At 45.6% G+C, this 24,502-nt stretch overlaps 1 protein-coding gene across 1 annotated transcript; it reads right to left on the bottom strand.

Annotated features, from left to right (window-relative positions):
* Positions 1-15,507: 15,507 nt before the first annotated feature.
* Positions 15,508-18,653, bottom strand: LOC149912778 (uncharacterized). The gene is made up of 4 exons (XM_090131734.1): positions 18,506-18,653; positions 17,860-18,049; positions 16,638-16,688; positions 15,508-16,454 (listed from the first exon to the last, which is right to left on the bottom strand). Exons 2-4 carry the CDS (start codon positions 18,044-18,046, stop codon positions 16,363-16,365), a joined length of 330 nt encoding a protein of 109 aa, XP_089987860.1. The 5' UTR covers positions 18,047-18,049; positions 18,506-18,653; the 3' UTR covers positions 15,508-16,362.
* Positions 18,654-24,502: the final 5,849 nt, after the last annotated feature.

Below are 24,502 nucleotides of genomic sequence, written 5' to 3'. Positions count from 1 at the left end.
TGACTTCTCAAAAAAAAAAAAAAAAAAAAGTTAAAAAATACGTTAAAGTGATTAGAATTTATTTTCTTTTCCCCGCTGTTCTTCTCTCAACCTCTTCACTCTTCTGATGTAATCATTCTCCTTGTTGCTTAGTTGCTGCAAGACTTTTTTCACTGAAGACAAGCTATTGTCTGAGAGATGTCACCAAAATATGCAATCAAGAAAGAGAAAAAAAGAATTTGAAAAGACTTTGGTTGCTACTCAGTAGCCACAGTCTAAAGTAACTCACTTTAGAGCAAGGTCTAAACAGTCTTTTAAGTAGTGTAGAACAATTTTGGCCTGGCTACATTTTGAGGTCATGCCTAAACAGGAGGCTCATTATTTCAGGCCAGTCAGCCTCGCCTCCATTCCTGGAAAGGTGATAGAACAGCTTGTTCTGGATACCTTCTCCAAGCAATTGGAAGAGAAATTATCAGGAGTCATATGGATTCACCAAAGGGAAAACATGCTTGACCAACTTAATAGCCTCCTATGATGTCATTACTGGCTGCGTAGATAGGGGGAGAGCAGTGGATTGTTGCGTACCTTGACTTCAGCAAGGCATTGGACATCGTCTTCCACAGTATTCTTGTTATGAAACTTAGAAAGTGTGGGATAGATAAGTGGACAGAAAAGTGGATTGAGAACTGGCTGACAGGCAGAGCTCAGAGAGTTGTAATCAGCAGTATTCCCAAGGGATCAGTGCTGGCTCTGGTCTTGTTCAACATGTTCATCAATGACCTGGATGAGAGCATAGAATCCACCCTCTGATGATACAGAGCTGGGAGAAGTGGCTGACACACTAGAAGATTACCATTCAACAAGACATGGACTGGCTGGAGTGTGACCTATTGCAGGAAACCTGCTTAAGCAGGGGAGTTGGACTCAATGATCTCTTGAGATCCCTTCCAACTCCTGTGATTCTGTGATTATAATAAAATAATTACACCAGATATTCAGTAGTTAATGCAGACTATGCACCTTTATTCATAAATGATACTGAATCTTAGCTCCTTCCTTAAATATGCAGATTTAAATGAAGTCAGTATCAAATCAGATATACTGGTTATTGATTAAAGGCAATAGCAAAAAAGGAACTTCCCAGGAAAAACATAAGCACTTTAACTCTTCACAGCAAGTAGGAGTAGAATTATATATATATATATAAAATATAATTCTGTCCCAGTAAGGTCCTGTTAAGTTCTTGTAAAAAAATAATATTTATACAGTGAACAGTTCCCTGTCAGCCTCAAAATCAAATGTACCTTATTTTAAAATTAATAAAAATTTTTGAAGGGTGTGATATGTGAAGTGCCCTGCCTCTACATACATATACATCTATGCATACACACACACACACACACATATGTAATACACATGCTATGATGTCATATTATTTCACACAACCATAGAAGGGACCTTAAAGTCCACCTAGTTCCAACACACCTGCCTTAGAGACCCATCTATCTGACAGGCTGCACTGAGCTCCAATCAATCCACCCTTGAATGCCTCTAGGGAGCATTGCTAAAGGCTCATTATTAATTTATACGTATGTTTTCTACCAGATTTGAAAGAAGACAAAGTAGTGAAGCAGCAAAACCACAAATCATGTTATTTTGTTGAGTTTATTCAAGAAAAGGGAAAAGATAGATCTTCAGTTACTACTTTTTCAAAGTTTAGCAGTAGAGAGTTTCAGAACTGTACAAGTTTTGCAGTAATAACCCATTTCCATTCACATTCACAATAAATTAAACAATTAAAACAATTTCATCTGGATGGATGATACAAATTCTCCAGGCTGTCAGCCTTAGTTCATTGGCTTTTTAAAGTCATTTTTAAAATATGAACAGAAAACCTGTCCTTATTAGAATGGAAACTAAAGGATAGCAAAACTTCAGAAAAAAGTATTACTTAACTGGGATCTCATTTTAAGTCATAGCCAATCTAAACTAATTCAATTAACATCACTGGCAGAAAGCAAAGTTAGTAAATCAGAATGCGCCCTAGTCTGCAAAGCCTGAATTCTGTCACTGATGGCTTCTCTCATAAGAAATAAGGAGAAAAGGGGTGGAGAAACTTATGACATAGATCCCATACAAAAGGCTATACCAAAAGTGCAGCACTTCTCTTCCATGCCAACCCTACACCAGCCTCCAGTTAGGACCATGAAAGTGGATGTAACAGCATGCTGGCAATCAGAACAAACAAGACAAAATAAGAAACCATGAATGCAATCCCCAGACCCCAGTGTGTGCCCCCTGCTCTTCTCCTCTGCCCAACAGAGTCTTCAAACACATTCCCACACAGTGGCACAGCTTCACCCAGTTTGCAGCTGATATGAAGATATGAACAAAGCAGGGGAAGGAGCCAACCCTTTGACAGCAATCTTCTGTTGGAATGATCCCACCATCTTCATCAAGTCACTGCTTTAAGGAGAGTTATCTTGCACGCACTCCTGGCACTTTCAGCACCATCTCCTCTCCTACAGCTGTCTGAAATGTAATGAGCTCTGTCTGCAAACAGCAATTTTCTGAAGACGCAGTTAAGTATTTTGGTAATGATTTAACCATTCTCTAGCACCAGACCATTCTATAGCATGCAGCTGGTTTGCACTGGGCTTGTTCCCACATACCTTGTGTGTCCTTGCCACAAAAACAAGCATCCAAAAGCTTAGGACTGTGGTGTCCAACAGATTGGATATACTTCGAAGCCTCATTTTGACATCAGCTAGAAAACTGAGTTTTTAATAAATTCTCTTAATAGTCTCCAACTATATGAAAAATATTTTCCAAAGTATTATATAACTATTATATAATATTTATCCCTATGTAAATACAACTGTATAATACGATATATTTCTACTTCACTTATTAATAGAAAAAAAGTAACTTGGATACCATCCTACAGAAAGTGTAAGAAAAGACAAAGGCAGCATATACCTATCCATGTCAAATAAATTGAAGGAATATGCCTCTGTCTAATACAATTATACCTTTGAGATCTTCAGCATATGGCCACGCTTATTAAGATAACAATTTTTATTTCTGATTTTTAAATGTATATTTAAAGCTAAAGCTTGCATTCCTGTGACTCCTGGGACAGTAGCTGGGTAGCAAATACTAACACAAGGGGAGTTTTTCTGTCTTGTTTCCTGAAACCAGTGTGGAAATGAACTGTCTAGAATTGTTTTCACAAAATATTTTATTCAAAGATTTAACTATAGGCAAAACAGTCACTCAGAAACAAATGACAAAATAATAGTAAGATTTTAGAGGTGAAAAAGATACAAGAGCTGAACTGGTCAGCTCTCTCTAGTTTACAACCTAGGTTGGGTTCTCTCTGGGCTTTTTTTTTCACTTCAGCTTTAAGTGGCTCAACTACAGCATTACCATTGTTTCCACTGAAGTGATTCCACAGTTCACCTCCTTACCAGGAATGCCTGCAGATATTCAAACAACCAGCTCCTGTGCTCAGATTCTTCTCAGTTACCTCTCCCAGGTACCCCATCCATCATGTCAGCACTGCTCTGGCACTGTATTTCATTCTCAGTTAGATTGGACAGGTTTTGGTCCATGTTACAGAAAAATCCAAGCACACACAAAACGTGACCAGCTGATGCCTGCATGCCTTTGGGAGCTCAGGTTACTTCTACCTGACTCAAATGTACATTTGCTTTTGATTATTAGTTAACTCAGCTAGTTCTCTTTGGTTTTCTTCTTACAGAATCACTGACTTAAAAGTCTAATCTGTGACTTAAAACAGTTTTCCTTTTTAAATTTAATCTTCTCACTTTGTCTCATTACAGTTTTTTTTTGGACTGCATACTGTATTCTGTGTAGTCTAATACTGTTATCTGGAAATCGTGGGTTACCAATTATGATGTCTTTAAATATATAGTGTAAAAGATAGTGAGGATACTACTATTTTTTAATCATATTTTAACTTTGTAACTTACTTTTTGTCCACATTCCCTCTTAGATCTCTTCCAATAATTTAGTATCTATTTCCACAGAATATTTATTTGTCTTTGAGACTTTTTTTCTCGCAGGTACCTATTTCCTTTTTATTCTCTTCATATTAAATTGCATATTTTGATTTCCAGGCTATACTGCTAGTAGGTCTTGATCACTCCTTTATCTTTTCTCACCAATATTTGAAGTCTTTCCAAATGCAGTAACTTGAACTAGCTATTTCATTTGCTGTCTCCAAATAATTAGAAAATAAGTACTTCCAGATTATTAATTCTGTGTTCATAGAACTAAATAAACTTCCTTAAAATCATGAATGTGTGCAACTAAATATACATTTTTGAGGAACAAATGTTAATTTGAGAATTTATTAGAGCATTAAAATGCTTACTGTTTTGTTCAGCTTTAGGTGAATGCATCATATGAGACTTGAGGCTTCAAATTTCTCTGATCTTTAACATTCTCTGTAATTAAAGCTAGTTAAAATGCTTGAAGCAGCAAAACCATAGGGATGAAAACAGACAAAGAACAGATCGAAAGTCAGGTACAAAACTCAAAACATACAAAATGTTAAGCATTAATGAGCAATTCTAATTTTCTGTATGATAGGCCCAATCTGTTTGTTTCGGTAGTTCATATGTATAGGAGCTGATTCATTTAGGAGACACGATTGGTGAGTAACAGGTACCTGAACAATTGGGAGTTCACATGATGGGGCTCAATATGTGACTTATAGTTCATACAGTGGCTTTTGTTTTGGATGGTGTTATGGCCTACATTCCTGCAGGTACTTGAAGATATATTATTTTGAAAACACAATGCTTTAAACCCAATCTAAGAAATTAAACGTTTGTGTTAAATACAGCACGCTATGTTTATGTGTGCACAGAATGTGAACGTGCCTGCATACTGTATGTTATTAGCAAAACGTGCTCAGATGGCTGACTTTCATTTACAATAACTGGCATATCTTTTTCTTTTTCAGTGGTAGTTGTTTTGCAGATATTGAAAGACAGGAACAAATCTAATGAATATTTGTAGGCAAAATACTTCAAAATATCGTACTTCCAAAGTGACAGAAATATTTAATTTCATGAATGCATTCCATTTATGTTCAAGATGGGATATTTCACTGGGAGAATGTACGTCTTTCAGCATCATCTATCAACAGCGTTTAGAATAGGTGTGGTATCTTTTGAATGCAGCATTTAGCAGTCGCCACTTGTCATTAAATGTAACTGTACGTTCAGGAGGTTTGTAATAACAGCCTTTAATTAAACTGGGGACTGTTAGAGGGATTCTGTTGCCCTTTGATGTTCTTAATTGTTAGTTGTATCCAGCCTTTTATGGCGCATTAAGGTTAAATTAAATAATTAAAACATACCTCCAAGACAAATACAAAGACTTTACATGTTTTAATTGAATTTCTGAATTTCAAGGTGTTTAAAATAATAACGTATGTTTTATTTCCTTATGATGACTTACTAGAATGCAACATACACTAAATTAAAAATTGGTAGGTTTATATGAGAATAATCACTAAGCATGACGCATGTAAATGAGCTATTTTCTATGCATGGCTGGCAAAAGTGCTAATTAAATAGTTGGTATTCAAGACTATGCTCGTTCATTGTTTAGTGACATACAAATCCAGCAATGTGGGCCAGCAGACATTTTAAGTTGAATGTTTTCTCCTTTACGCTCTTTGTCGTGAAATGGTGGCACCATGAGAACACTAGTGTAAGCAAAACACTGAAATATGTTTTAATAATGTTTGAGCCATGTAGCGACACTAGTCGAGTTTTCTAATGAATTTTTAATTTCTTTCTTCTCATAAGGATGTTACATTGCTCATGCATATTAAATCATATACACGAGTCATTTTCTCACCAAATTTGCATAAAATGGCTACATGCTAATGTACCAAATGGGGCTTACTATATATGGCACAGCAAATACGCCCTTGCAGGCTTTCTGCAATCAATCTCCTGTATTTCATTAGCAGCTAGATAAAGGTCTGCCTTGAAAAGGGAAGAGTAAAACTATTGTGTAAAGACGGGGAACTTCCAACACTGACGATGATTCCTATGCAATGAGTAGAACCCAATCCAGAATTAGAATTTGCACATGAAGGAAAATAAAGTTCCTTGACACGTGCACTTAAATGGCCTCCCTGAAAGCAGCCAAGTGCTGCTAATAACCACCAGGCAGTTCACTGAGACTTTTCAAATCAAGCACTGAATGTGAGGCTTAAAATAATTTCCTCATGATCTTAATTTTGCAGTGCTTGATCTATCTTTTAACAGTCACTGATAAGTGTAAAGCCACCAAAATCTTGCCAGCTCCTCACTGTTTCTCAGTGTAAGCCAAAGATGGTATTCTCCTCTTACTGTTTACACATTCCATCCACGTTAACCATCCCCTTTTTGATGCCCCAATAAAATGAAATTATACATATTGAACAATGTATATTCAAATTGATGGCAATTGATCACAATAAGAATGGGAACACAGTTGCAATATTATTAATCCAAACAGAAATGTGACATCTAATGATGGAAACTTTGTTCTCTCTCTTTCTGGAACATTTTTGTACCTGATGCAAAAAAAAAAAAAAAAAAAAGACTGTTTAAAAATAAATGCATACTTTGCCCTACAGTTATTTTGTATTAGTCTTGATAAATAATTAATTAATGCATAATATATTATTTAGATGAATAGTTTTAAGAACTTGAGTGGTATTTCAACTACAATTATAGTAATTTATTTATCAGTGAAAAATTTACATAATCACACTTCAAAATCCAGTGGACTGGAGAGATATCAGAAAGACACCCAGGAATGTGCCTAACGATTTTGGGCATTAGATTAACTTAACAATGTAGCGATCTGCAAGATAGCTAGCATCGCTATATTTGAAGAATTATTTTTAAATGATGAATATGCAAATAGTGTTTCTCTTTTTAGTCTTATTTTATGAAAAGGCAACTTTTACATACAGAATAGGAAGTAGAATTGTCTATATGAAATAAAATATGATTCCTACTAGAGTGGGAGTGAATTTAAACATAAATTACAATCAAATCCTGAAGTTTCTCTTTGTCAACTATCAGAGGGAATATTAAACATATTAGTACAGTGCCATCATACAACGCCGTATGATTCTTTAAAGTTACTGTGAGCTGTCCCACTGGCCACCAGTGTTGAAGAACAGCACAGGGAAAAAATACAAGTTTTCTGTCTCACCAGTGCAGACAGACTGGTGGCAGAGTAACTCATGCCAGTTAACTGACACACTGCACATCTTCCAAGAAGCCCCTCTCAGGCAAATGGGGCAAAGCACACAGCTTCTATGGGGCACAGTCTGCTCACTTGATGGCAATGCACATGTCACTGGTCATCAAGATTTAAATGCATAGCCACAATGTTTGTGTAAACACAAACAAGTTGGACTATTCCAATTGTGCCCATGGAAATGCTGCTGAAGTAACAAGAGGATCTAAGTTGCTGTTATAGGAGTCCAATTTACTCGAGAATTATGGGCACTTAGAGGGAAACATAAAAATAACATTCATTATAAAACTAATTATAAAACTAATATTTCCCAGCAATACACTTACACATACTTGTAAATATGGGTACCTCAGAAAACCCTCACTACTCTACAGAGCAGTACTCAGCTGGGCCTATATAATGTAGCCAATAGCAGCCAACTATAAACAAAGAGAAGGAGGTTTTGCTGCTGTTTTGAAGGAAGTATTTAATGCAGAAAAGGCAGCAAAGAATTAGCTCAGGCCATATCGTCACGAGGTTGTACTTTTCTATGTACCTACAGAGAATTGTGAGATGCCACACCACAATTAATTTTTGAGACAAAGAGCTTAAAACAATAATTTGTGATTGATATAATTTTATGTTTTCTGATATAACACAACAGTTACACCTGAGCCAGACAGGTAAGAAAGAACTGCACTTATGCTTTCTATCCTTGCTGTGTAGGCTTTCCACTACAGACTCCACCTGCCTCGTACAAAGCTACTGTGTTAGATTCTAGTAACATCAACTTTTCTCTGTTATTCTCAGGATTATACTACCTTATAGCACCCCCAAATCTTCCTTCCTAAAGACAACATTCCAAACGGCAAAGAATGTGCAGCATTTCTTATGTTGTGTCCCTTTCAGAGGGCTCGCCAGCACGATACCCATCAGGTTTTACTAGCTGCTACTGAACAAGCTGGCAACAAAGCACCTGCACCTGGAGGAACACGATTGTTTGTGCCCTGAACTCAGCGCACTCCGTGATTATCTGTCGTTTAAAACCAAAACCTTTCAGAAATACCTCTCTTCTGTGCAGCCCAGGTGGGAAAGAAAAAAAAAAAAAAGTCAAAGGTGAGAAAGGTTGGAGGTGCGCGGTGTCATTAGCTGCGCTCAGCTGGAGTCTTCCCTAATCCCGTCTGGGACTTACAAGAAGTTTAAACGCCCGTACACGATGTCATTAGCTGCCTTTGGCCGCCCCTCACAGCCCTCCTCCCCAACACCGTCTGCCCCGCGAGGCGCGCTCCGCCCGCCGGCGGCTCCTCAGGAGGGCAGCAGCCCGCGCGGGAACTGCCCCTGGCCGCCACCAGCACCCATCCTGCCCCGCCGGGCGCGGCGGTCTCCCGAGAAACGCCAATCACTGGACGGGAGGGGAAAAGGGGCGTGGCAAATGGCCGCGGCCGCTCCCGGCGGGCCCCGCGGCCCCGCGGCAGCCATCTTGGCGGGGCAGCGGGCGTGGGGGTGGGGCTGCGGGTGGTTCTCGGCTCTCGGCAACGACGCGTGTGTGGGGCTGTGGTGTTGCGCTGCCCACACCGTGCATCGTGCCGTGTGTTAGAGGAAAAGCTTCGAGAACAGAATGGACTGCCGGGCGACCAGGCTCCCGTGCACCCCAGAGTGCACAATCCATGACTGCAGTGCACATTTTCGACACCAAAACAAACTTTTGGAACCGGTGTGCCATTTTCTAGAACCGTTGGGGTCGGGAGAACAACTCTGCCCTGCTGGGCCACTCGGCTTGGAGCTGTGCTGGTGTCCGTCCGTCCGTCCATCCACACAGCACCACCTAGATGGCCTGCCTGCACTCATGCTGTGCTTTCAAGCAGGGCGCAGGCGATCGTGTTTAAGACAGGCACTCTAATAAGCCATGCCTAAGTCCTTTTTTTGCATTGTGTGCTCTGCCAGTAGTGTGAATCCCTAGCAGAGCACTAGGCACGTATAATAGAAACCATCACCAAGGTGAGGGGGACGTAGTGAAAGCAGAGGGAACTGGAAGCATTTCTTCGGTACCTGGGTCCACGCTGAGAGGCACTGACAGATTCCGCTGACACCTGGGGATTCACTTTGTGCACGTCAGCCTTATTTCTTCTAAATACTCAAAAGGAGATCTTTCCCTACACCCAACTCAGAAGAAGCGACCCATGTAGTATGGAGTGCATTTATTACCATTTTGTCAGTCCCAGGCTGGCGAGCTGCACTAGTTGCAGAAGACAAACTTGTTTACACGGTTGGTTTTCTTAATTACACAAGAAGCAGTTTTGTCACTTCTCAGGAAGCAATTAGTCAGCTCTGCATGCTGAAGTCGAGTTTCCTCATAAGAAATTTAAAATATTTATCTGGCTAGAATAACCGGTAAATTAGCTCATTGTTTTTCATCACTTCTTTTTGTATTTCGTGCACTGTGAGTCGTAGCAATGATATTAGTTCTGGTGTGGGAAAATATTATAATTGAGATCTGGTAAATTATTTGCAGACTTCAAGTTTTTCTTTACACTGTGATGACATTTAGTATGGCCCCAGTGAGGAAAACAATGCTGCCATTCATGGCTCTAGACGTAGATTTCAATCAACTTAAGCGGGCACAATGAAACTTGGTCATTCACTGGTTACCCATATTGTGTTCTCAAATTTTCTCTCAGCAAAAGTATAATGACCCAGTATTGTGCTGTTGCATAGACAAGGGCTCGGAACAAGAGACGCTAGTTTTGTCTGACGGTGTGAGAAAGTCGTGAAGGGATCTTTTCTTCCAGATGGTGTTAAATTCAGCTGCCTTTTTAACATTGGCCTTGCACAGCAATCTGCTGCTCCCTTTTCACAGAGAATAAGCCCCGGTCCCTGCTAGTTAACATGCATACTCACGCAACCTGCAACTTCACTCCAACTGTTTTACAATGCACTGGTATGCTAAATAAACTTGATCTGGACTCTCTCGGTGCTAAAACTAGTCTTCAAAGGACTGCTGGACTGATATTTACACCTTTTTTAATATATTATTTTAATTACTTTTTTTTAATTATTATTTCCCTTGAATGTGAAGCTGTATATCGTTTGACCCCCCCTTCCCCCCTCCTTCCCACCCCCCTCCGCCAGTTTTAAGGAAACAGCACTTTACAAATAGATGATCCTATAAAACATTATTTGCTGTGTGAGGCAATTTAAGCACGCCACCACGTTTCCACGTGCAAAGTTAGATGCACGGGACAAAAGGGGCACAAACAGGCCATTTTGCTTCTAAAGCAGCGAAGGAGTAACGATAATAATAGCGATAACAGCCAAATGCTTTTTATTGAGCGGTAGTCACGTAACAGGATGACAGCAAGTTGGTATGACAGTGGCCAGCATACGAGTGCAATGTTGATATTTTTCTCTGGTGTTTTCCTCCCTAGATTTACACCGAAGACCGGGACGCCAAGGAAAGCCCGAATCAATTGGCTCTGCCAAATGGCTAAGCAAACAGTGGGCTTCCCCAGGAAAACAGCGTATTGCCTTAATTGAAGCTCTTTGAGAAAGAAAGCCTTCGTACTTTGTAATGTAAATGTTAAGGGTAGTAAACAATGGGGCTAGGTAAATAGCTCCCCTGGACACGGCGTGAATGGGAGGCGTGCGGGCCGCTCGCTGAAAGCCCGGGCGGTGTCAATAAACGGGGTCCGCTCGGCGCTGCGGTACGGCCCCGGCACGCGCGGCGCGGGGTCTGCGCCAAGAGCCCGGCGGAGCCCTGCGGGAAGGAAGCCCCGGGGCCTGAAAGTCCCGCGCTAAGGGCAGAGTGAGGAAAGTTCTATCTTAAATCCGCAGCTCTAAACCCGCCTGCGGGCCTTCCCCTCCGAGCGAGCAACTAGCGTTGTATGGCCTGATCTCATTCCAACAAGGATTTGTGTGACCGCTCCTCGTGCGCGGTGGCCCTTCAACTGGTGCAGCCCTCCGAGCCCCGCTCTCATTTCCCTGACTGATCAGCCCTGCGGACGTTCGGTTTCTCACTTAACGCGCGTCTGGGAAGAGATTTAGGTCAAGTCCAAAGGAAAACGGTACCCTTCAAAAATTACTTCCGCTCGATTGCTGCGATAATTACAAGGACCGACAGCGCCCCAACTCGTGCTCATTACCCCACCTCTTCCTTCTTGCTCTGCCATTCACCCACCGCCATCTGCACCCCTCCGCGCCCCTCGCCCCCCGCGGAAGTTCCGCGCTTCCCCGCGACCTCCTCCCCGCAGCGCTGTCCGTCACCGACCGCCAGGGCACAGCGCTGCCACTTGCCCCGAGCGTGGGAACGGGAGCGCCCAGCCGTTCACAGCTCCTGCGCGCCGGTTAACGGAATCAATTAGGCAGGACAGACCCTCGGCCGCCCCGCCCCGCCCCTTCCCTCCTCCCCCCCCCTTCTGTTTTGTCAGGTCTATATACGTCCTAATTATTTCGGGTTGGGATGCCAGAGCTGTTTCCCGGATAGATCTGATCATCCTTAAACAAAAAGAGAGGAGGCGCACACGTGGGTTGGGAGTAAATGTCATTTTCATTTCCATTGCTGGGCGCAGAGTAAGACACAGAACATTTTTTAACACTTTGACAAGGGGGGAGGCGATCTCATCTCCATCATGTCTTTCTGCTTCAGTAGCTTCCTCAAGGAAACCCTCTCGGAACAGAGAAGCATCTGTGCTGGCATTTAGAATAGAAGAATAAAAATCGGCCATCTCTTTTTTCATCTTTGTGCAGCTCCACCGCGTTCTTGCTAGGTATAAATTATTAAGCTCGCTTACACTGCAGCACAAACTTTCTGAAAGTGCGAACAGACCCCAGTGCTTTGTCTTGGATGCATGCAGACAGGTCTGGGGTTGTTTTCCTCCCTGCTCAGTCCACACAGTACCATCACCACCACTGTCGCCTTCATCACCACCAGCTGCTGGAATATTTCTGAGGCTGTCTCACTGCAATGCATCGTTCTGGAAAATGAAGCTCAGCATTTCCAAACATCTTTCTAATATATATGTATACATAGATGTGTGTGTATACGTGTCTTCTCAATTAAGCATTTACTGGCCTGGGTCCTTGTTTTTCCATTTGTGCAAGGTCAGCAGTCACACAAGCATTGTTTTCCACCAGCAGCCATCCGTCCCGTGACATCTGACAGCTCCACATTTTGAGATAAGTTATAAGCATGCCATGTAGCATCCTCCGCTCCCACCTCCAGCTGTAAAAGCATTCGGTGCAATGAGCATTCTCAGCCTGTCTTGGGTTTTACTGTCTCTTGCAGCAGTCTCTCATTTTCACACGCTGTAGCGATGATCTTGAAGGAGTTTTTACTTTCGGTTATCTAGCTTTATGAAGACCAAAACACTCATACAGCTAGATAACCAAAGATAACAACTCGCTTCCCTCAAAGCTTTATTATTATTATTAATAATAATAATAATTTTCCTTGCTAGAATCCAGATTCTCCCTGGCAAACAGCCATGCTGTCTCCTCCAGGAGCACCAGTCCTGCTTTAAAATTCCATCCTTTCATGCAGCTGTGCCCTGGTTTGTGTGTCTTGTCTGTGTGTGCAGCCAGTAACATCCAAAGGAGATCCATCACCTTTGAAGTTTATTCCCAACTTTTCCTTCTAGCCAGTGATTTCTGACAGTGTAACCCAAGATCCGTCTGCTGCCCCCAGAAAACAACATCAATGATGAAGATGCGTTGGCTGAGTTAGGAGCGAGAAGCATCCATCCCACTGCAGGCCTCTCTGTGTGTTGTAAGTCGCTCCACTCTCACAAAAGTCTCCTTAGCCTCTTTGAAGATGTAAAGCCATCAGCAATTTCCAGCACTGTGTAAGGAAGCCAAAAAAAAAAAAAAAAAAAAAAAAGATTCCCATTTCGGTAGAAAGTGACGTGAGGATGCGGCTTCTGATCCCTTATGCATGACAGAGAGCTTTTGGCCAAATGGTGGCAGCTCGGTGGCAAATATCTTACATGCGTGCGTGTTTTGGGGGGGAGCTCCTTGCTTTCCCGGGGCTGGGGAGGAGAAGGCGCGTTCCGGCCGGCGTGCTGCTGCCCCCGGCCTGAAAGAAGGAGAAAAGGGCCATCATTGGAGATCTGCCGGTGCCACGGCGCGGGCCGGCCCGGCGAGGTCAGAGGTCCTGGACCGCGGGAGAGCAAGGTAATGATGATGTCATGAGAAACCTCGAGCACACGCGGCCGAGACGCGGCGGCCGCCGAGCGGAGCGCGGCCTCCGCCAGCCCCGGCCTCCGGCGCAGCCTCCGCCACCGCCCCGACCGCGGGCAGCGTCGCCGCCGCCGCCGCCGCCGTGCCTTCCTGCGGGGCGGAAGATCTGCCCCTGCGGGCAGGGGAAGGCGCTCTCGGGGCCGGGGCCGCCCCCCGCCCGCCTCTCCCTGCGGGGCTGGCAGCGGGGACGGAGTGTGACTGCACTGGCAATTGCCGCGGCCGCCGAGCGCCGCTCGCCCGTGGCTTCCCGCTGTCGGTGCGAGCCCACAGGTCTCGGTGCTCTCTCCAGGACGGCTCTGAAGCGCGTCTGGGGGAGGCTGCGAGCCCGGCTCCGTGCATCTGCACCTCCTGTCCTCCCATCCTCCGTGTGTGTCCGCTTAGAATGCAGCGCAGGTAAACGCTGCAGCAGTGCTCATCCGAAGCCGTGCATTCTTCGGCCAAAAGCCCCCGTAAGAGCGCGGATTTATCGCTCGTGTTTATGAAGCCCATATGCGGAGCGCGGACACTCGTGTTGCATAACGCGTGGGGCCGATGGGACACCTCCTTCCCAACTGCCAAGGCTTTAGGACCTAAATCACTCGATTCCCCCTCCCCCACACCAAAAAGGACATTATAATTTGAATTATTTAACACTGTAACTCGTATAGAATTTTCCTAAGTCTTAAGTGCAAACATTAAAGGTCTCCCGAGTGTACATGGTACAGTGAATCTTCTCACCGAGCCCTGCACTATTTGCTGTTGGAATTAATAAGTGCACTTCAGGAGCTCGTGCACGCTGCAGTGGGAGTGGGATGCCCATTGGAAATTTCAGCACAGGCAGAATATGGACTGCCCCACTCTTCTAAGGAAAAAAGGCTTTAAATCCTCTGCTAAGAGGAGTAGCATAGCTCTGCATGTCCTGCTCTGTCTTCCCTTAGCGTTATAGAGGATATATCAACTCACACTTCAATGAATCGGTATGTAAATCTACTTATGTTTGCTTATGTTGTTGGTTTTAAGGCGAAAATCTTCAATGCATGGAGATAAATTTAAGCTCTTGTAGCTCTGTAGTGAGTGCATGGCCTGTTTACATTACAAATGTCTGTGTGCTGGTGCATGTATAGGGAAACCACATATACAAGTGTCAGTCTGTCCGCATGAATGCACATGTACGTTTTCATGTTAAGATACACAGACAGGGCTGTGTGGTTGCACTGTAAAATGGCACAGTACCAGCTGCCCCATTCTTTATCATAAGGTGACACTACAAAACCATGAAAATGGGAAAGCAGTCTTCTTTATCAGACAGGGCCCAAGAAGTAGCAGATTACACATTATGAAGGCGCCAAACCCTGAATTTGGTGCTCACATTACTAACGAGATCTCTCATCAGTGCTTTCAGATTCTCAGCCTCTGAGTTTGGGCTTTATTTGTTTGTTTGTTTGTTTGTATATTTCTGTGATGCCCATCAGATGTCCCAGTATAGGTGTCACTGCAAATTGCCACTAACGTAGGAGAGAGCAAGGAGCTGATTGCACAGAGTGGTCAGGGTTCCTACTGGGCTGTGTTACTCTTCCTTTGCTTCTTCATTATCTCTCAGGCTGCTCAGGCACAAGTGGGACATCTGGAAGCATATGATCATTTTGGTATTATGTAAAGTTCTAATGAGTGTTTTCTGAAGAGACAGATAGAAATGTATTTGTTGTTTTTCTTTTTGTGGCAACATTCAGAGGCAGCAGCATCAGTGATCAGACATGTGGATCTGTTGTGCACAACAGGACTGTAAGCTCATACACTGAATTCTTGCAGTGAGAGACATGATGGTTCAAGTGCTCCTTGTACTGTTGTGTGTACATGTCTATGCTTTTACATACATATATGTGTGTACGATATGTATCAATGCAGACACATAAGTGCATATTAATGCATGCATTTAAAACATGTCATCATGTGACCAGATTTACAGCTAAACGCAAGGCAAATAAAATAAAATAAAATAAAATAAAATAAAAATTAGCATGTTTCAGAGATGTAAGATGTACCTTTAAAACATGAAGATCTGTCCTCAGCACCACCTCACTTACACGCTGACTGATTTGGTAAACGTATACACCCATTGTGAGAGCCTCAGCAGTGAGCCAACATGATGGCTGTAACCAGCTGTTCTTTAGCTGCAGTACCAAATGAATTCTCTAACTCTCAATCACTTGGCAGGGCCTTGAAATCTACACGTGTGCAGTGAGACTGCACAAAGTATTCACTTGCTCTGAATGTCACAGAAATGCATTCTGCAGTGGACAGTATACAGATCCAGGTCTGCAGCATTTTCCAGCTTGTGCAAAGTTCGTGCAGCCTGCTGCTCTGGAATGACCATCAGATCAACACTATGTGCAATTTTATTCCCAGATAACATAACAGTACAAAGCGTACTTATTCCAAAAGCCTTTGTAGACAAGCTGCATATTGTGAGACACCAAACCCAAACGTTTACTTTTTCCTCCCACCTCCCTAATGAACTTCTGCTTATGGCCTGTAGATCAGTATGTGATTGCCATGCTTGTTGTCTAATCTTTTTATAGGTCTCCAGATGGCTGTGACGTAAAGAAGAAGCATCCTGCACGGATTTCTTAAGAATAAACAGTCCCTATTTGCCTGAAAGAGGAATGCTCACGACGCTCCAATTAACGCAATCAGAGCCGGGCTTCATGCCGGCACTCCGCCTTCCGCGCAGGAACCACGGGAAAAGGTGCAGCACGGCACAAACCCCATTCCGCACTACAGCCGAGCGGAATTCACGCGAAGAGGAACCACGACGCGGCAGCTCGCGGCGGGCAGCGCTCCCGCAGCGTCCCGCTCCCGCAGACAGGAGAGCCGCTTCCCATAGAGCTGCCCTTATCGTCCCTCTGGTGACCGCGGTGCCGCCGCACCGGCACCCCCGGCGGTACTGCTGCTGGCATGCAAGGGGATGTCAGCACGAATCCGAACTGTGCAATAAGAGCAGGCGAACTATCGAGAAAACAGCATCTCAAGGAAAAAAAAAAATGAAACACGCACTCGGTCAGTAATCACACACGGAAGCAATGCACGCTTCTAGGCACCACGCATTTATAGAATCTGTATGTAACACACAGAGCACCGTCCAACTTTAATAAGGAAAAACATATTACCGTGTTGTGCCTTGGATGTCATTCCCTGTGCTCTGTCTGCATTGTTTAAATCTGAAAAATAACAAAAGAAGCAAAGGGTCATGATTTAAATACCTTTACTGTTTGGTTCTTGTTCATTAAGTATATGTGAACAGATTGGTGTATAGGTGCTCAGATCTAGATCACTCGTATCAGAGGTGGTTCATTCAATAAGCCCAAAAGTTGATAGCCGCGGGCAGGCTCAGCTCTGGGTTAAGCCGGGAGTCAACCAGCCACATTTCTTGCAGATGGTCCAACATACCACAGAACAGATATGAGTGATGTGCTCCATCATCTGCAGAGTTAAATGTGGAAATCGATATTTATATAAAATAAAAGGAATAATATAAAGGCTATAACGATTTGTGGATAACTCCGCTTACGGATAAAGGATAGAAAGTATTTTGGGCCACTGAATGGAAGTGGCCAAAACTCCAGGGGCGGGCACGAAATTTGCATACTATACGCTGCGGCTCCTTAATGAAGGACGGAGCTCCACCTAGCCTCCAGCCCAGAGCGTGCACAGAGCCTCATCCCGCACTCCTTCGGGACCTCGGACCGGGAGCACGGGGAAGGCGCGGTCAGCACTGACAGCGTGCCTAGGGAGCGGGGGTAAATAAATACAGTGAGCCACAGGCTTGCATTGCATCGTATCAGCTGCATCAGCTTTAGTTACAAAATAAAAGTAATAAGAATAATATCTTTTTTAAAGCATATTGTTTCACATGGAACGACTGCTTTTCTCGTGTTATTCTGAAGAGATTTCACTCATTTCATGGACTCAAAGTGGTTGGCAGGTAGAGGGATGCTACTGTTGTAGGGCCGCACGCAGCGAGTTCGGGGCCGTGCAGAGCATCCAACTCCTCTTCGCCCCGTGCCAGGGATGCACGCTCTGCTCTGGTAGCCTTTTGCACAGTGCAGGATGCTTCCTCCATGCAAAGGCAGAATGGAGGATTTACAGACTACGGAGGATAATTCCTCACACTCCTGACATCTCGAGGGTATATATATATGTATATATGTATATACATATTTAAATTTATTTAAATATAGCTCGCAGATAGGCTCCACATAAAGAGTGCCCTGCAGCAACACTCCCCGTGTCCGCACGGCTCCGAGAACCGCGCACAGCGTCGCCACTGCGGTCAGTGCCCACGCCCCGCGACCAACAGGTCCGGATTCGGGACCCCTCCGCGGTACTCACATCGCTGCGGCTCCGAGGGTGGGGGGGGGTTCTCCCCCCCCGGTTCCGGCGGTAAGGCACATATAAAGATCCCCGCGGGCAAATCTCCAAAATTCACGTCGTTCCTCCATCTTCCATCTGCTTTAAAAGTTCCGCGTAGTTCCACGTTGCTGTTCTTGCGACAAATGGCTTTAGAGTAGCTCGGCATCCTCTATCCAGAAAAATAGGAAACGATGGCAGAAAGTTTTCTGATCCCACCTTACCGCCCTCCCTTTTTTTTTTTTTTTTTTTTTTTAAATATATATTGACTCTTAAGTCCCGGTATAGAAAGTGAAGTCCTGCATGAGATGTTCCGCAAGTTTTTTTGGGGGGGTTGGCCAAGGTCTAGTCCAGCCCTCTCTGCCGAGGAGGACGTGCTCTGAAATCCAACCGATTTCCCCACAGCTTTTGTTGCCGACGAACTGAAGCCCCATTGTTCATCCATTGCCACGGTCTTTTTTTCAGTTCCTGCTCCGCGCTGTGCGTTGCCAGAGATAAGGAATTTGCACCAAACCTCTCTTAGTGCCGCTCTGACGGACGGAACAAATTAGAAATGCCTAAAGAAGAGCCGTGGCTTGCGTCTTCCAGGAGAAAAGGGAAAGAGGCGTACTTTTCTTTGGAAACTTACAAATGCAGAGAACGGTGGAGTTTTTTGTAGGTGTCTTCCTCTAGCCACGATCTGAAGAGCGGCTCCTGCCGAGTGCAGTCCTTGGGCGGCAGTGCCCTTTTGCGTAACTTTTCTCTGAGCCAAATAACTGGTCGACGATTGCAAAATAAAACGGATACATAAATGAAATTAAAATAATAATAATAAAAAATCATAACGTTTAAAGAGAAAAAGAAGGGGGGAAAAAACAAAAAAAAAAAGGGGGGGAGAAAGAGCGCATCTCCCCACTCAAGCTGCCACGCACAGCGCTGCGTGCCCTCCTGCCGGCAGAGCTCTCCCGGCTCCTCCGCTGCCTCCTGCGAACCAGCGGCGCTCAATCTGCGTGGAAACGCCGCGTTTTAGGGCTTGGGGGCGGAAGTTTTTGTGCGCGGAGCGGTGCGGAGGCGGGAGGAGGTGAGGGCGTCAGAACGGCTCCCCGCTGCCCTTTTCGGGGCGGGCCGCTGGAGGCCGTGCGCGACGTCCGCGATGGCGTGGGCAGGTGGCGGGGGGCTGGGGGCGGGCTGACGGCCGGAGGTTCGTGTGTGCCTATCGCAGCTACGCGCACACGCGTGTATGTATGTATGCATACATGTGTGTATGCATGCCAGTAGGGGACTGCCTCCTCCCTCTGCCCACGCACTCGGGACCCCCCCGGCAGCGCTGCCCCAGCGGTGCGGTGGGACAAAGGGAGCTCTGTGAGGACCGAGAGGGGCCCACGGGTGTGCAGGGCGATCCTCGGCCTCTGGAGATGAGCGCAGATTCCGGCCCCGCTCTATCCCTACATACACGAGTGCTGGCATCCCCCGGTTCGGCCCTTTGAGTTCAAGGGAAGACGCTCGGACAGGGGAAGCAGAGTGCGGTGTATGCAAATCGGAGAGACTGTGCCACGGCTCAGGGAAATGCTCTGAAGGCATCACAGCAGATAGACGCTGGGAGAAGAGGAAGGAAGGCTTGGATCCGAATAGAAAACACCCTCCGCTTTCAGGACTCTGATGGCATTCAGTGTCGCCGCTGAAACTTCTTTCCACGTTCCCGCAAACAGCAGTGCCGCGAGAGCAGGGAGGGCCCGGGTAAAAGAAAATGGAGGGGGGGGAGCGGTGGGAAGACGCCCTTACCCCCATCGCTTCCGTGCTCTTGACACGGCCGCTTCCAGTCCTTTGCAGCCCCTTCCAGCCCCGCAGGTGCCGCCGAGGCACGGTTACCCCTGTAGGGATGCAGGACCGGGTATCATTTTTGGAGAGGACAATATACAGTTTTTTTTTTTTTTTTTTTTTTTTAACTGTTCTGAATTTCTTATTTCCCGCTCATCATCTGATGATCCGAAACAGCAAATAACATTCCATTAACGGGAAAATGAATGAATGAATGAATAAATAAATAAATAAGAAGAAAGAGAGCGGGGGCGGCGCGGCGGAGCGGGGTGGGCTTTGTGCTGGGCCATCCGGGGCCGGGATGCTCTGCCCGTGTGCATGGAATAAGCGGAGGCGCAGATCTGCACAGCCACGGAAGAGGCCCTCCCAGTACCCCCTGCCGGCCCCACCATCGCCCCCCGTGCCGCCATTCCCGTTCACGTTCAGGTTTAGCGGCAGGGTCACGTCCTTTGACGTCACCGTACGTCCTCCGTATTTACATACATCGAGGAAATTAGAGCATTAAGAAAAAAAAAAATGATATGCAAATCCTCCCTTTGGCAGCAGCGGGTCCAGACCCCAGCGCAATCGCTGAGTATTCCGGGGATCGCGTTTGGCTGAAGGAAGAAATCCGGCGGCCACCTATATTGCCAGCATCGGCAGCAGCGAGAGGAGGCCCCGAGATGGGACCGTGGCAGGGTCGGAGGGCTGGGCTCCCTTTCTCCCTTCCTCCCGTCTCTCCCGTTGCTACGCCGCGCCTTATTTTTAATACAGATGCATATGTAAAGATACATTCCTTTTTTTTTTTTTTTTTTTTTGATTCGCTGAAAGTCGTCATCTATCGCTCTTCCATTCATCTCTCCTTTCTTTCGAAAGAAAAAACAACAACAACAACAACAACCTTCTATCTTTCCCTTCTCCCAGCTCCCCCAAGGAGTTGCGGCACTGGTGCTGACACGCAGCGGGGCCGGGGGGCAGCGCTCTGCTGCGGTGGGAAACATGGAAACACTGCGCGGAGGTACCAGGGCTGGGAGTAAGCGAGCACTGTTCCGGTGGATTTGTAATGCCTCGCTGCAGGAGAACGGCCTGTGGACGCGCCTGCTTCTGCGCTTGTCTCGTGAATCCTTAGCTTAAAGACTTCCCTGAAGCTGTTCAGACGCGGGGACACAGAGCTCCTCTCGGGGACATTTTGTGCGCTGCAGTTTTTACATTATTAAATGTGTTGTTGAAAGTATCACCTGTCATCTTAACGCATGTAGATTTGAACAGACTGCCTAATTCCTTACAGGAAAAAAAAAAAAAAAAAAAAAAAGAAAACCAAAATAAAACACCCCAAATTGACATTTTCGGGGTCGTGACACTGTGCAGCGGGCAGCGCTGCATTTCCACTACCCGAAAATACTCAGGCCCCGAATTGCATTCCAAAGGCGGCGCGTACACTGTGATTTACCTTGGTGAGAAAGTGACTATCAAAATGTAAACAATAATTTAAACCTGAATAAAGCCAGAAGACTCCTCTCTTTGTGCAGCTCAGAGATAGTAGTTTTAAAAGAGTTCTTCCATAAAAACAACGCTGCCCCTACACATATTTTCCTATTTTATTTTATTTTATTTTATTTTATTTTTTTAAGCTGTACGTATATGTGTAATGAATTACTGTAGGAATGCCTTAGCTCTATGGGAGTATGGGTCTAGCCCTCTGCAAAAACTGTCATATATGCTTCTAAATATACTTATGTGCTTCTATATGTGCTTCTTTATGTTTCTTTATATACACAAATTATACATATATATATATGCTTACATGCTTATGTATGTGTGCATATATAAATATACATGAAAGATATGTGTATGTTTGTATATACATATGTATAACTACAGAAATAAGCTTGCATATATATGCATACTATATGTATATAAGCATGTAAGCATATATATAAACATATTTTGAATAAGGTTGTGCTTGGTTTGTGAGATCCAGTGCAGTTCCACACCAACCCTTCGTTTTTCTCGGTATTTCCAGCTTTTCCATCCCCGTGGCGAGGTGCTTGCATCTTCTGTGGCCCGATGAAAGGAGGTCAGATGTCTCCACGCAAACCATGGAAATAAAAAATAATAATACAGAGGGGCTGCAAGGAAGCAGGTGCTCCTTAGGTCCTTTCTCGCGCTGCCCAGCTGCCCGCACGCCACTGCGGGAACAGAGCTGGGCCGGGGCTCCCACGGGTGGGAGCCAAACCTCGCTGCCTCCTTCAGTCAGTGCACGCACACCTGAGGCCGGCGTCACCGCTGCGCAGCGCCCTCCTCTTCCTCCCCCGCCCTCCTCCTCCACATCCTTCTCCTCCTCCTCGTTCTCTCAGACCTCCTTCTGTGATAAAGGACCGAGGGCAGTGGGGCAGGGACAGTAACCGCACCCCATGCACACATGGGCGCCTCTGAAATTGGCTATTTCTGAGGGAGGGTAGCAAAGAACACTCAAATATATAGAAGGAACCAACAAAAGCACAGTGAACGGGGAATTGAATGCACAACAGTGTGAGATCTGCTCGGACTTAGTGTGAGAGGTGCAGCCGGGAGATAGAGGCGCTGGGTTGAAACTATATTGAAAGGCAGAGAGATTAATGCATTCATCCACCTATCCATACACACCTGTTTATCAACGCACACATACACACGTACATACATAAATTACACTCTGCTTCTTCGTTTTTTACGTTCAAATGTGTTGGTTGTTGGGTTTTTGTTTGTTTGTTTTGTTTGTTTGTTTGTTTTCCCCAGATGATGATTATTATTATTACCTTTGAAGTACTGTTCCCGGCCTCACTCCTCTCTGCCGAGTGCCCGGCACTTCTCACGAAGGATTTGGCGCCGCCGTCCTCCAGTCCTGTCAAAGCTCTGTGAGCACTGTGCTCAGGGGCTGTCAGTGGAGGAAAGTATGGCCATGCAGAAATGGGATTTTTCTTTCTCCTCTACCCTCCCCCCAACCCAGTAAGATTTAAATGCCGTGACGAAAAATGAAAAAGTGCAGAGCGATTTCCCAAATAATTTAGGTGAAAATTTGAATACAGAAATATGCATATATACACACCGTTAAAAAAAAAAAAAAAAAAAAAAAAGATGGATTGAATTTGGGGTTTTCTACCTATGAAAAGAAAAAATATATATATCATAATGTGGATTTCCTTCCACAAAAGCAACAAGTGCAGGTGCGCTTAGAGACCTCCACGGTTGCTCCCACTCCGGGTAGGAGTGCCTCCCACTCAGAGACATGAAGGTGGGGACCAGGAGGGAGAGGACATAACCGCAGCGCTGTGGTCAGACACCCGCACCTCAAAGAGCCACTCCACGCGCGGATCTGCCAGTTTTTTTTTCTACAGCTCACCAGTAAAGGTGAAGCTTGAAAAGAGCCATTTTTTCTCTGCTTTTCACGGTCCTGGAGGACAGCCATAAAGCTTTTCGCTTTCCTTTTGCCGTGTGGTTGCTTCTACGCTCACTCGCGGCCTCGTGGGGACGGGCGCGACGCGCGTGTGCTGCGCAAGGGCGGCTCCGGCGGCCGCGGGGGCACAGCGACATCTGGCGGGGCAGCCGTCCGTGTATCACATCACGTCTCTGCTACGACACGTGTAGTACACATCTAATAAAATGAGAGACCTCATAGGGTTGTCTGCTCGGGCAGAGAATGACGGAGGGATCCATTCCCAAAGCAGGAATCACCGCCCTGCTCTGCATGTTCATTACGAGGGTGGCATTATATACTCACCCCGACAGAGAGCACCCAGACCGGGATATCCCGAGGAAAGCTGAGATCGTGTGTCCTACCCCACTGCATGGCCCAGTGCTATTCTGATGTTTGTCTATGCTGCTCTTTATTTTGGAAGCGATGCTTTACTCTTGTTCTTTCTTCCTTATTTTAACAACAACAACAAAAATATTACAATGAGAGAGTGAGGGCTACGTTTGTCTGTCTGTCTGTCTGTTTGTTTGTATCTACCTATCTATCTACCTACCTACCTCCTAACTATCTATCCATCCATCTATCCATTCATCCATTTCTATTAATTTCAGTTCTTCAATAGCCGTGAATCTGCCTGGTTGCTGTGCTCCCCCGCAGTCGCCTGAGTTCTCCTCCCAGGAGCTGCTGTTCTGTATCTTAGCGGACCCCAACAAGGCTTTGGCCAGAGAAAAAAAAAAAACGTGTCTGCTCTGCTTTCGTTTTACCTCTTATTTCCCTCTATTCGATCAAATAACACCGCACTTACCCCTCACAATGGGGCCAGACCTTGCACACTTATATTAAACCGTGGAGCATCGCTTTGTCACTCTGAAGAAATGCATGAATCGCACACATCCTGCCCCTAATCCCAAGTCCACATCCTCAGAGAGGACAGCGGCCCGCCCTCAGGACGTGTGTTTGGACAGGCGCACACACAGACAGACGGACAGACCTTCCTCTCCGGGACGAAAAGTTCCACACGTCCCTCCCGGGCGGCCCCGGGAGGCGCACGAAGTGGTGCGGGATAACGGGAGCGCCCGTGGGGTGCGGGAACGGATCCACTCCTTCACCCGCACTCACCGCCCCGTCACTCCTTCTGCGGCACCGCGCGGCGGGAGCGGGAGGGAACGCGTCGGTACCGGGGGGTGCTAACCTGCAGTGACTTTTTCATCGCTGTGCTCCTCGACCAGCGAAGAGGAGAGGGTGAGAGGGGGGAAGGAAGGGAGGGACGGCTGCGGTGCTGCCCCACGCCGGGATGAGACGTGGATCCCTCTCCCCTTCCACCCCCTCCCCTTTTGTCCAAGGGTGGAAGAGCATCCACGGGCTGAGGCACGAGGAGGGAGGAGGGAGAGGGGTCCC

The sequence above is a fragment of the Phasianus colchicus genome, chromosome Z, assembly GCF_987193195.1.
Source record: "Phasianus colchicus chromosome Z, bPhaCol1.hap1.1, whole genome shotgun sequence".
Taxonomy (NCBI): Eukaryota; Metazoa; Chordata; class Aves; order Galliformes; family Phasianidae; genus Phasianus; species Phasianus colchicus.
Note: the sequence above shows the minus strand (reverse complement) of the source record. Positions and strands in the feature narration are given on the sequence as shown.